At 37.8% G+C, this 13,705-nt stretch overlaps 1 protein-coding gene across 6 annotated transcripts in view; it reads right to left on the bottom strand.

Moving 5' to 3' along the window:
• Positions 1-332: 332 nt before the first annotated feature.
• The window catches only part of LOC117321830 (protein PRRC2C-like), a 30,805-nt gene continuing 17,432 nt past the window's right edge, over positions 333-13,705 (bottom strand). For 2 of the 6 annotated variants that reach the window (XM_033876416.1, XM_033876417.1), the window contains exons 25-38: positions 10,306-10,484; positions 9,912-10,131; positions 9,361-9,653; positions 8,170-8,244; positions 7,729-7,884; positions 7,110-7,390; positions 6,534-6,819; positions 5,976-6,161; positions 5,431-5,725; positions 4,875-5,085; positions 4,592-4,709; positions 3,773-4,072; positions 3,291-3,564; positions 2,365-2,923 (exon numbers count right to left, since the gene is read on the bottom strand). In XM_033876416.1, the coding sequence (XP_033732307.1) occupies positions 2,508-2,923; positions 3,291-3,564; positions 3,773-4,072; positions 4,592-4,709; positions 4,875-5,085; positions 5,431-5,725; positions 5,976-6,161; positions 6,534-6,819; positions 7,110-7,390; positions 7,729-7,884; positions 8,170-8,244; positions 9,361-9,653; positions 9,912-10,131; positions 10,306-10,484 (3,290 nt within the window). In that variant the 3' untranslated portion in view covers positions 2,365-2,507. Of the gene's footprint in view, positions 2,924-3,290; positions 3,565-3,772; positions 4,073-4,591; positions 4,710-4,874; positions 5,086-5,430; positions 5,726-5,975; positions 6,162-6,533; positions 6,820-7,109; positions 7,391-7,728; positions 7,885-8,169; positions 8,245-9,360; positions 9,654-9,911; positions 10,132-10,305; positions 10,485-13,705 lie in introns of all 6 variants that reach the window. The other 4 variants (XM_033876415.1, XM_033876420.1, XM_033876419.1 and 1 more) reach the window with 4 other exon arrangements.

The raw sequence follows: 13,705 nt of genomic DNA on the forward strand, positions 1-13,705 counted from the left end.
TATTTCATTTATTTTAGTGGAACCAATATATAAACACTGTCAATGTTGTATCATCTTCAATAGATAAATATTTGCTTGTTTTCCAACAGTTACCAGAAAAAGTAATGCATTACGGTATCTATGTTGCCCAAAACATTTTGTTGGGTTATCACAGGATGCCATGTTTCTTTGACCTCATTGTGCTATCTCCTATACATGTACATGATTTAACCACTTAATATCCCTATCTTACAACTAACAAGAGACTCCGGACCTCAACAGCCACCTGACATTTTATAATCAGCATTTTGGTTGTACACATAAAGTGTGAACAAAAAAAGTCCAAGTCTTGGTTACATCAGAGCGCTCTTTATTTTGTTCAGAGCTACATACAGATGACTTTGGAGGCAAATAGAAACTGAACATAAAATCTGTGGTATATAAATGAGTAGAAAGTTGATGGATGTTTTAAGACAACCGACATGACATGCTTTAGCACCTTGTCTGTCAATCACCTTCGCACAATGACATCTCCTCATCCCATTCGGGAGTACGAAGAGACCACCACTCACAATTCTGTTAAAATATCACACCAGCACATGCATGTACATACAATACACATGCACCCATCCTGTTTACAACCAACTCAATACTTTTACATACCTCCCTCTACACACACAAGTATTGCAACACAAAAACCAAACGAGTCGGGATATTATCATTATGTAATCTATCCAAACCGTTTTCACATCAACTTGTGCAATTCCACAGAATCAACCACAATGACTTTGAATTTAAAAAAAAATCCAGTTCTTCACATGTATATCCTCATCTACCTAAATATCAAACTAGCAAACGACATCAGTCTTTTCTCTTAAATTAAGAACCGTGTGAAAAAAGGGGTGGGGTATCTATAAAGAATACTAACCATGAAAAAATGATACACAGTCAAGTGCTTGACAGGGTATAGTCACATGGTGGGCAGCCATGGTGACCACACCCATGTCACACTAACAAGGTAAGAATGGCCCAATCGTCACCCAGGGACTGGGGCATAGTCCCACAAGTAACGCTGGAAGTTTTATATATTAATAACATGTAAATGAGTTCTCACCATATCTGCCAGGCTACTGGGGCAATAGCAGCACAGACAGACTGGCGATAGGGGCATCTCACAGTAACCACCATATCTTTATCCCAAGATACCATGCAACACTACCACACCCTAAATTAAAACAATCTCCAAACTTGTTCGCCATTTTGGTAATTCAGAGGCAAAAATTTGGTGTTTTGGTAGCTTTTTTAAGATTCATCATTCACAAATCTTTATATTTTATTTTATTAATGTTCCTCCATTTCCTCATCTCCTCTTTTCACTTAAAATATTGAGCTAGAAATGTTAAAATCACAACTCAAAAGTTTTGTGTTCATTTAATTCTTCAACTAAATGTCAAAATCTCCTGTACCTGTGTACTCAGCCTTTACTAGGCTTGAAGTCTATTCAGTTATTATCTGAATTATAAATAGAAAATGGACGCCTAACTTTTCTTTGGTCACACTCTTGTACACATTACCTGACCAAGAAGTTCAACTTTCTACAGAACTAGCTCTTCCTTTTCTAGCCCTTCACTCCTCAACTGCTGACGTGGTGCCTAACCAATCTCATGCTTTGTGTGCATACATGCTAATTTACAAGTGACTTGAAATGCTAAGTACCATTTCCCAACGCATGCATATTATGCAGAACATGTCAGATCCATTTTTGTTTACATGGCAAGGGGCGAGATTACAGCACTTACTACACGGTAAAATAAAAGTATGTAAACTCCCTAGCTATGTCACCTATGGGGTACACCAGTATCAACATAGTATGTATACATGTAAAATTGTTGAGGCAGTCTTGGCCTGTTACTGTACAATCTACGACTAGCGTCGAAGAAAATAAAAATATTCAATTCTAATCTGTTTCCCTGTTGGAAAACAGATAAATATAATAAATAAATAATACAATAATACTTGACATATGGCAATATTCGTTTTGAGAACCTAATGATTACCCCATAGGTGCATGTATACATGTTCATATCTACTGTACATCACAGAAGCATGGATGATCATCAGTGTTGCCCGGCACACAAGGTGCCCAAAGGACAACAGATAATTGTGTGAACACGTCAATCCTTCCTCAATCATCCATGTCACAATAAATGTCCATGAATAAACAGTCTTCCTTTTCCGTTTCCGTTGCTAGTTCCTGTCCACACTATTTCCGACTTCATCAACATCTGTCTTTCCTTTGTTTCATATTACTTCAATGTTTATGTCACAAGAAAGTTTTTTTTTCCCAAATCCAAATGTAAAATGTCCATGTGCCATCTCATAGCTGTTCAAACAACAGATTATCACAAAACAAGTCTAAATACTAAAACACGAGTTAATGATAATAGTATAAATAAAAATTCAGTACTTCATGATAAAAAAACGTAGTTGCTAAGTACATCTCTTCGGGATTACTTAAAGGCAACTCTTTACTTCTTTTCAGTGCCCTTCTCATCTGCTTTCTTCGTGCTTGTTGGGTTTGGGCTGGGCACGGGCACTGCCCCAATAGATGCAGCAGGTTGTGGGGGACTCTTACTGTCGTTAATAGAAGCCTCTGCCTTCAGCTTAATGCTGGGTTTGTTCTGTGGGTTGAGGAAATTCTGTGCATGTGCAAGAAGTTCCTGTCTCTGTTTAGCCTGTAAGGCTTTTATGGTGTTGTTTCCCCCAGATCCAGAGACCGCACCAGTGCTTGCTGGGGGTACTACCTGGGGGGGACGCTGTTGTCGAGGACTGCCAGGAATCTGGACCCCTCCAGGTCGCTGGATGGGGTTAGGAAACGTGGCAGGAGCTGGGGGTGCACTTGGTCTGAAGTTATTCACCATCATAGGAGATCTCACCATTGGGCCTGTAATCAAGATATAATTCACTCTTAAACTATTGTTTATCCACAATACACTTCCATGTTTGGCAAAGATTAGGAAATCGCATTGGTTAGATGCACATTTGAAATTGAAAAGGCCGGAAACATTTGAAAATATTCAATCAGACGTACATGATCTTGCCTATTGTTGCATTGCAACAACTGGATAATGGCTATTAGTGTGGCTGAACTGTCCTTGTAACTTGCAATTGATATAGTAAGTTTTTTCTTCTCTTTAAATTACTTGATTTGTAAATCTGAAGTTAATCTAGTAATTAACAGTGCACAAATGCAAACAGGGCAAGCATTCTAAATCATTTAATGAATAGTAAAAGATTATGATATGTATTACCTGCAGATTGGAGTGGCTGTCCAATGAAAGGTTGGTTAAACTTCTGACCTCCAAACTGTTTCATGTTTGACATGTTGGCCATGTTGGTGGAAATATTTGACATATTGTTATGCAAGTTGTTGTTGAAGCTCACATTGTTGAATCTCTGGTTAGCGTTTGGAGTCTGAAGTTGACTAAGGTTAAAAAGCTTAGATCCCTGATTCTGCTGCTGAGATGCAGAGGAAGGAGCAACACCAAAGCTATTCTGACCCAAGGTTTGTGGGGGAGACTTCAGCTAAAACACAGATCAATTTGTATTACATTCTTTGTGTGCAAGGCTCTAAATAATCAGGTAAAAGTATTTTAATCAATCCTTAGATTTCTATCAGTTAGAGGTAGCAATTATGTTACTAATCATGAAGAAAACAAGCATACATATGTAGCAATACATGTCCCCAACCAGCCGATAATTATATCATATGTTGATTTATCCAAATATTTACCGGAGTGCTTTGTGGCGAGCCCTGTTGTGGCTGCTGCTGTTGTGAGGGGTTGAATTGTGACAGCTTTGAGCCACTGGAGGGCTGAGCTGTGGCCACACCCATGGGTGGCTGAGCTCCGCCTGAAGGCTGCAGTGATAGGTTAAGACCAGGCCCTGCAGCAGCTGCTGCTGCTGACTGGTTTCCAAAGAACTGTGCAGCAGTTTGTCCACCAGCTGCAGCTGCCTGCTGTAGAGCACCCTGTAGAATACAGGCCTGGAACATCAGCTCACCACCACTCTTTCTGTTACCATTGCCTAGGTGCTACAGATAAAAAAGGGACATGTCAGCAATACATTACATCAGAATTGTTAAATACATTACATCAGAATTGTTAGACATATTCTGCATAGATAATCTGCCCTGCCAAAATATGTTGTTTTTTTGTTGTTGTTTTATTTTAGTTTTATTTTTTTAGCAATTTCTACAATTTCAACTTTAATTGTAGTTCAACCAAAACAGTGTATTAAACCCTTGGTACATCACCAACATTCTGGAAGTCCTTTTCGATTCAGAATAATATCAATACCACCAATACATATGCATGCATTCTTTTTTGCTGGGTTTAGCGCCCAATGAACAGCCAGGGTCTCCTTGTAGTACTTGGTGACTACACACTTAACAACATTTCGGAGGCCCATCATATGCCATCCAGAGCAATTAGGGTAGTAAAGTGTCTTGCCTTTTCTTGATACGACAGGGCCACTGTAATACACACAGGTATTACTTTAAATCATTGTGTAGGAAAAACTATTTGAATTGGAGAATATAATTATTTGTTACCTGCATGTTATTGGAACCTGGCTGTGTTGAGAAGAAACTTGTCTGTTGCATGTTCTGTTGTGGTTGCTGATAAAATGAGGATGATCCTTGTACTTGTGGTACATTCTGAACAGCAGCTCTGCAGTAATAAATGTTAAATATTTAACTTTGGGCATTTGTTATGCCAATAAGAACAAGCAAATAAATATGACTTCCTATAACATTTTTAACCTCAAGATTTCTGTTGGTTCAATGGCAAGTTAACATTTTAAACACATAATCATTGTGACAAGACTATAACTACCTGGGCTGTACAAGCTGGGAGCCAAGAATCTGTGAGGTGTTCACATTCTGAGCAGTCTGTGTGTTGCCTAGAAACTGATTGGTACCAAATGGCTGGTTGGGATCATACTGGAAAAAGGAGATCTGCTGTGATGGTTGTAGCAGATTACTACTCAGGCCTTGCTGTCCAAACTGAAGTGAACTAGGTCCCATATTCTTCTGCAGTGTTGTTCCTGAAATTGTAGTATTGTGTATTTTAGGCCATGTCCTTTACTAGAATCTTGACATTTTGGTTATAGAAATTTTCATTTTTCATCATCTTGTGTTCAAGCCAAAACAGGCTGAATTTTGAAGATAAACATTTGACCACATTAATTTCTTAAAGAATCCCAGACAAATTGGGCAACAGTCAGGGTCATTTTGAGGTGGGGTCACCTTGTAGTATTTGATGACTACTTCACTAACATAAGAGACATGCCATCAAGGAGCAATAGCCATCAAGGAGCAATAAAGTGTGTGCCTTGCCAAAGGATTGGGTTGAATATTATTTCAAACAAAACTTAGTTTTATCTACTCACCATATGCATTTTGTGGTGGTTTGATACTGGTGGACATGAGAGAAGAGGTTGCTGACGATACCATAATAGTATTCTGAGGGGTGGGGTTCTGCCCGAATGCAGCCTGAGGTTGGTGCTGTGGCTGATGCTGAGCTGGCTGGTTCCTGTGTGTGTAGGCAGACAGCGGGGGAAGTTGGTACGAATCTAACTGGGTGGGTGTGGTCGGCATAAACAAGCTCTGCTGGGAGAATGTTTGTCCCAGTTGAGGTTGCTGTTGGTTCAAACCATAACCTCCAAAGCTGGGTTGGTTTTGTACCTGTGTAGCCAAAAAAGATTGAATTCAAATACAAATTTTAGATATGGTTAGCTGTAAGTGTCTATCTCTACCCGTGTAACTAATTTTTTTTGTTCCATGCTTACTTGAAATTTTGTTTAAAAACAAATATTTTTAATATACAATATATTATATAGTTCTAGACTCGTATTTTGCTTGTGGGACAGGTCAATGTTTTGAGATCCCTACAAATCTATAATAAATCTAGACTCAATATTTCCAAAATAATTACCCTTGGTTCTGGGGTGATCAGCTGCGAAGTTCCTATTTGGAAGGCTTGGTAGGTCTGTTGAGAAGCCGTAGGTAGAATCGGCTGCAATGTTGGCGGACTAGGTACACTTGAGGGGTTACTCAACACACTACTACTGCCACTACTGCTGTCTCCACCAAGAGATGCCTGCAACTGTTGTGGCTTCACCTGTAAACAAAGTTTGGTTTTATTATTGGATGTAATAATTCATCATATATTTCTTGTTCTTTTTATGGCAAGTACACTTTACAGCTCATAATCAAACTTAAAATATCCAACACTTAACATTTCACATAGAAAACAAAGCAATTCTACGATAACCACAACACAAAATATATCATTATGAACAAGAAAGGTAAAATGACTACTCTAAAGGAAGTTTATGTACACATCTATGCACTGATGTTCAATTGTACATCTTAGTATGATAGATGTACAAGTGAATCAAAGTATGATAAGCAAATAAAACCACTTGCAGAGTTCATGCTTACAGAATCACAGATGAACAAACAACATTATACACTGCAACTCTGGTCTTACTTTGCAAACATTGCTTTGTTCGTTAGCCTTTCCGTTGTCCCCTAGGGTAGCGCTGACCTCAACAGAATTAGAGCTGTAGGAGAGTCCATCCTCACGAGGCGACAAACTGGTTGCTAGGCTACTGTTGTTGTCATCTCCTCTGGAAACAGGGTCGAGGTCGAGGCCTGCGTCATTGCTCACTAACACACCAGTGTCCATGTCGGGTGGAAAGGAGCTGAAGGAGTCGGACACTGACACAGTCTCTGATGCTGTTGACACTGCACTCACAAGGCCAGACGTATTCATGCTGTGGAAAAAATTAAATTCAAATACAATCATCATACAACTGCCATCGTTTATTAGGAAACCAAAATTGACCTGCTGCACTTAACAGAAACACTCGTCATTTTCTTTAATTTCCTCTATTGCCATACTTTACATAACTTTTTGACACTGGCAATTGTTATTTTGAAATTAACACAAGAAGTTTATCTGATATACTTAAAAGCAATGCTTGTTGGGTTGCCATTGATATTTAAAATACCTATTACCAATACTACATAATACTTATTACCAATACTAAGTTTAGAATCTTACCCCTGCTCAAACATGACCATTCCGGGAGACATATGATCCACATGGTCCCAGAACGTTTTGACGGATGCAATTTTCTCATTCAGATCCTGTGCTGCAGGAGATGTGGGACAGGTGGTGTCCATGGATTGTGTGTTAACTGTGGTACTGGCGATAGACATGGCCACCACAGAGATGTTGGGCTCAACCAAGTCTATATCCTTCTCTGGCTCCACCTTCTCAGGGAACTTTGCAAGTGCATCATCATATACAAAGTCCAGCTTTATCTCACTTGCATCATCACCCTTCAAATTCAAAAAACAACAGACATTTACATTTGATTAATATATGAAAATTTGGAAAAAATCTAAGTTTATAGAACTTGCATAGAAATACTGCAGTCACAAAAAGAGGTAAATATCACCTTGTGATTCTGCTTGACATTATTGACATTTACCAAAATTTAAAGGGGGGGGGGGGGGGGGGGGGGGGGGGACTTTCACTGTAATATGGTATAAATTATAATTGAACATGAAAGTGAATCCCCGACGAATGGAGATATCTTGTATTGTGCATGGCTTGTTACTACCCTTACCCAATGATGGATAAAGATAAACAATGACTTGAATACCCATGCATTTACCTTTCCAAATGGAAAGCTTGGTAGTTGAATTGGTTCTGGTTTCTCCATGGAGGTTGTGCTTCGTGATTTTTCTTTAGGTATTTCAGGTTTTTTCACTACTTTTGAATCAGGTTTGTCCATTGTTTCCTTCACACTGACTTTTTCACTGCGTGTCACCTACAAGCACATATTTGTAGAACCTTTATTTCATCCTTGTTAGATGAACTTAAGAGCTACACAGTAAAACATCTACCAACACAAAACAGAATTTGTGAGTTTGGTAAATTTGTTACTTGAACAATCACTATGAAATATATCAATATATAACACATTTCTGTTGAATAAAATCATATTAATGTCCAAATTGCCCAATAATCTGTCAATAGCCCATTGATTACAATATTTTAATATCGCATATTAAAAATCTACAATGCCTGAAGGGACTATCGTCCTGGTCTTTACCTTTGGTTGCCTTTGTGGTTTGGGGGCATCATTTGACTTCATATCAACTGCTATAACAGGCATCTTATTCTCAGTCTGCAAGAGTGATTGATTAGCACATTAAAATCAAATAAACAGGAACTCTCTTTCAGAGCCAACAGTTATTCTTATTTCCTTTTAGTATTTTCATTTGATCAATTTTAAATAACGATCATTAATATTTTTGATAAAAAGAATAAAATGTTAAAAGATGAATACCATCCAAGTTTCATAATTATGTATATCATTATTATGTGACATAAAACATGTTTTGGTGGGTACCTTTCAAAATTTTAATATTAAACCAATCATTTTGTTGACAAACTTCTGCATTAAGCCATTACAGGTACATGGAAACAAATATCTGCATATAAAATAAGCCACAAAATCCACAAATGAAAGTGTATCATTGGAAATTTCATGTTATACAATATCAAAACTAGTCAAATAATTTCTATTTAATACAAGACATGTATTTTAGAGTTTTATTATTGTATTTATCACACACACAAAAAACAGAAAACTAGCAAGCAATTAAGGACAATAAGCCTTTTCACAATATCAAGTTCTATTTCTACACTTCAGGTAGACAGATCTATGATATTATGATGAAAACAAGATAAGTTTGATTTATTATGAGAAAGATGAATTTTTGAATTATAGAAGATATAGTTCTGATTATTTCAAGCCAAACAAAGAATTGGTAAATAGTGCAATCACTGTCAAAACACTGCTCATTATTAAAACGTGCACTGGAAAAAGCAAGTGATGATAGTAACACAAGAGAAATTAAGTGTAGTGGATCAAAAGCATTAAAGATTAGATAAAAGCAAAAGCATAGTTCCAACCACCACAAATGGCTCGTTTGGACTTGTAAACCAAAAGTGCAGAAAAAAATTGATTTCTTACTTCGATTTTGATTACGGGATTCCAATTTACTTTTTATTGAAGAAATGGGTGACAAAATTAAAAAAACAAGGCTACAAGACAACACTTATCAAACAAAAATAAAAACAGCCAACACAACAGCGGCTTCTTTCACAGACAACATTTGGCAATTTCAAATTAAAGGGACCGAAATCAATGGGTGGGGGGGGAAATAAACTGAGTTAAATTTTCTTAAATTCATTTTATCTCTGAAAAAAGGGGTCCTGCTTTAATGATCTTCTTCACCTTATCTATCTTCAATTTATTTTCTGCACTTGGGGAGCTTCTAGTTGAAGAGCCTGCAGAATTAGGTTGGTCACTAACATCAATTCCACTATCATGTTGATCCCCCTTGTCAAACTTATTCTCCGCCGTGGCAGCAGACACCTGGGCACCAGTGACAGCAGCATAGCTGATGGGTTTGGACACCCAGGCACTGACAGGGGGAATAGGGGCCGATACGTGCGTCATGGACACATGCATGGGCTGCATAGTGGCAGGGGACCCTACTGCTACACTGTTCACCTGCTCAATGGCATCTGAAATGTCAAAGGCAACATATAAGACACTGTTATTAGCTTCTGCAAAATCACTGCAAAATAAATCTAGCACATTTCTTAAATTTAACACTTAACACAAATATTAATATTTCCTTCATACACACATGGAAATAACATAATGCAGCTCTGTATAAAACAAAATGTAACGTAGATCTGACATGGAATTGGTAAATAAATTTGCATCATCACAGTCAACACACATACTAAATGAAAGTGGATGGAGGGTTATGGACTCACTTTTGACATCTGTTGATGTTTGATCCATGGCATCAGCAGCAGGAGCAGGGATGTTGTTGGCAAGTTCATTGTCCCAGTTTTCTATCTTCATGTCAAATGGCTTTGTTTTTTCTCTCTCACGTTGTTCCCGTTGTCTGGCCAGACGTGGGGGCAGCTTGCTTTTACTACCATGTCTTGGTTTTTCATTAATCTGACCAACACCCTTTGGCTTTGCAACAACCTATAGGTACAATCAATAAGCATGTTAACATATAAATCATACCAAATATTTCAAAAGCCTGACATGCAAAAATGATAATCGAAAAATATTGCATTCAAAATGCTGACATGACTTTCAATTAATTAGTGATCAATTAGGTTTCCACCAAGTTTAATATGTCCATCAATAATCTACCTTTGCAGCAGACTTCTTGCTTTCCACAAGTTTCTGTCTAAGTTCTGCCTCCTGTTGAGCTTTCTGTTTGCTCTTAAATGCCTTTTTGGAAGTAACCTCCTGAAAACCCTCATTACTGTCAAACAGGAAATTAGGATCATCAATGGTCACCTCTGGGGCATCGTCAATCACCACCACACCTGTAATACATAATATCAACTTGTATACATGTTCAGAACAAAATACACTTAAATCGAACAGTATAAATGTTTGTAGGTGTACAAGAACTTCACAAGTATATCTGATGAATTCATACAAGTCATGCTCAGAAAACATTTGATAAAATCACTATTTATCATGGGATTGACAGATGAAATGATCATCATTGCATGATTTGAAATATGAGTTTTATATGCCAATGTCAAGGTCAAAATTACTTTTACAAAATGTTGATAAATAGTGAAAAAATAATTTCTTTTGATGGCCAGCATACAATTATCAAGAGTGATATTACAATGCACATCAGCATACAAGGGAACATAGTTTTTAAGTATTTCGGAGAAAGAGTAGATTCTATTTCATTATGTAAAAGTTGTTAAAACAAAAATCATCAGAGGCTTTTTTTTCTTATATATTCTTACTTTTTTTTCTTGTCATCCAATTCATTTTTGCTGTGAAACATGCTCAGAAAATTAAGTAAAATCAGTATTTATCATGGGATTGACAGATAAAATGTTCATCATGGCATGTTTGGATCTTCAAAAATCATGAATCAGGAATTTAATTTACTTCTAAAAGATAGGACAACGTGTTGACAGCAAACACTGCCAAGTTTTGTTAATATTAAAAAAGAGTCAACTTGTCATTCAAGTGTGCACTTGTTATCATTATGAAGTACAATTCTTTGAGAAACAAAGCTAAAATGGCCATTTAACATCAGAAAATCACTACATATACATTTCCTTATTACTAGTAAGAAAATCATCACTTTCTTCTAACTTGCATCATATATTTCTCTCTCGTGAAGTTCGTCTATTTCTGACAGAGACGCAACTTGTGTTTTTGATAAAAAAAGTGATGCAATATTAGCCGAGATGAAATTACCAAACATCAGACATCTAATTTTGTGTGAAAATGGCAAATATTTGTTGAAACATGCTCAGAATACTAGAAAGTAAAATCACTATTTGTCATGGGATTGACAGATAAAAATACTCATCATTGCATGATTTGAAATTTACTTTTTATGCCTATGTCAAGGTCAAAATTACTTTACAAAAAAGTTGTTAAATAATGAAATAATACATTCTTTTGATGGCCAGCATATAATTATCAAGAGTGATAGTAAAATGCACATCAGCATACAAGGGAACATAGTTTTTAAGTATTTCGGAGAAAGAGTAGATTCTATTTCATTATGTAAAAGTTGTTAAAACAAAAATCATCAGGGTTTTTTTTTTCTTATATATTCTTACTTTTTTTTTCTTGTCACCCAATTCATTTTTGCTGTGAAACATGCTCAGAAAATTAAGTAAAATCAGTATTTATCATGGGATTGACAGATAAAATGTTCATCATGGCATGTTGGATCTTCAAAAATCATGAATCAGGACTTTAATTTACTTCTAAAAGATAGGACAACGTGTTGACAGCAAACACTGCCAAGTTTTGTTAATATTAAACAAGAGGCCCAGAGGGCCTGTATCGCTCACCTGGATTTCATGAGATATGAAACAAGAATGATGATTTAAGTATATTTGTCACTGGTATTGCTTTGTCAACATATCATAGGCATTTCATATGGGTACGTGAAGTTTTTTTGCCAAAAAATGCATTAATCCATGAAATGAAATGGACTTTTGGCACAAACCCATAGGGATGCTACCACACAAATGTGAGTGATATCCATTGCTAAGTTTCAGAAAAAAAGTTGTTTAAGCCAATTGACCCCTTTTGACCCCGCCCTCTGCACCCTGGTGGTCAGTTCCTTCCTTTATAAATTTTGAATCCCTACCCAAAAGGATGCTACCAGTCAAATATGAGCTGTTTCAGAGAAAAATTAAGTTGTTCATATCAATTTACCGTAGCCAAATTGACCCCTTTTGGCCCCACCCCTCAGCCCCCTGGGGGGTCAACCCCAAAATTTGTACAATTTTGAATCCCCACCCCATGCATGACCATGCTACCATACAAATGCAAGTGATATCCATTACTTAGTTTCAGAGAAGAATTTGTTAATATCAATTTAACCAAATTACGCCCCTTTTGGCCCCACCCCTCAGCTCCCAGGGGATTGACCCCGTCATTTGTACAATTTTGAATCCCTACCCCAGGGGGATGCTACCAGACAAATATGAGCGATATCCATTGCTTAGTTTTAGAGAAGAAGCTGTTTATATCAATTTAGCCAAATTGATCCCTTTTGGCCCAGCCCCCTCAGCCCCCAGGGAGGTCGACCCCATCATTTGTATAATTTTGAATCCCGACCCCAAAGGGATGCTCACAGTCAAATAGGAGCAATATCTATTGCTGGGTTTTGGAGAAGAAGTCGTTTATATCAATATAGCCCAATTGACAACATTTGGCCCCGCCCCTCAGGCCCCTGGGGGGTCAGCCCCATCATTTGTACTTTTGAATCCCAACCACATAGTGATGCTGCCAGGTAAATATGAGCGATATCCATTGCTTGGTTTCAGAGAAGAAGTCATTTATATCAATATAGCCCAATTGACAACATTTGGCCCCGCCCCTCAGGCCCCTGGGGGGTCAGCCCTATCATTTGTACAATTTTGAATCCCCATCCCATAGTGATGCTACATGTACCAAGCAAATATGAGCAATATCCAATACTCGGTTTCAGAGAAGAAGTCGCTTATATCAATATAGCCCAATTGACCCCTTTTGGCCCCACCCCTCAGACCCCTGGAGGGTCAGCCCCACCATTTATACAATTTTGAATCCCCACACCATAGTGATGCTACCAGGCCAATAGGAGCAATATCCTTTGCTTGGTTTCAGAGAAAAAGTCGTTTATATCAATAGAGCTAAATTGACCCCTTTTGGCCCCGCCCCTCAGACCCCTGGGGGTCAGCCCGACCATTTGTACAATTTTGAGTCCCCACCCCATAGGGATGCTTCTGACCAAATTTGGTCACATTCTGATCTGTGGTTATGGAGAAGAAGTCAATTGTTGACGGACGGACGGACGGACGACGGACGACGGACGGACGGACGACGGATGACGGACGCTACGGTATGGCATAAGCTCACCTTGGTCCTTTGGACCAGGTGAGCTAAAAAGGGTCAACTTGTCATTCAAGTGTGCACTTGTTATCACTATGAAGTACAATTCTTTGAGAAACAAAGCTAGAATGTCTATTTAACATCAGAAAATTACTACATATACATTTCCTTATTACTA

The sequence above is a fragment of the Pecten maximus genome, chromosome 2, assembly GCF_902652985.1.
Source record: "Pecten maximus chromosome 2, xPecMax1.1, whole genome shotgun sequence".
Lineage (NCBI taxonomy): Eukaryota > Metazoa > Mollusca > Bivalvia > Pectinida > Pectinidae > Pecten > Pecten maximus.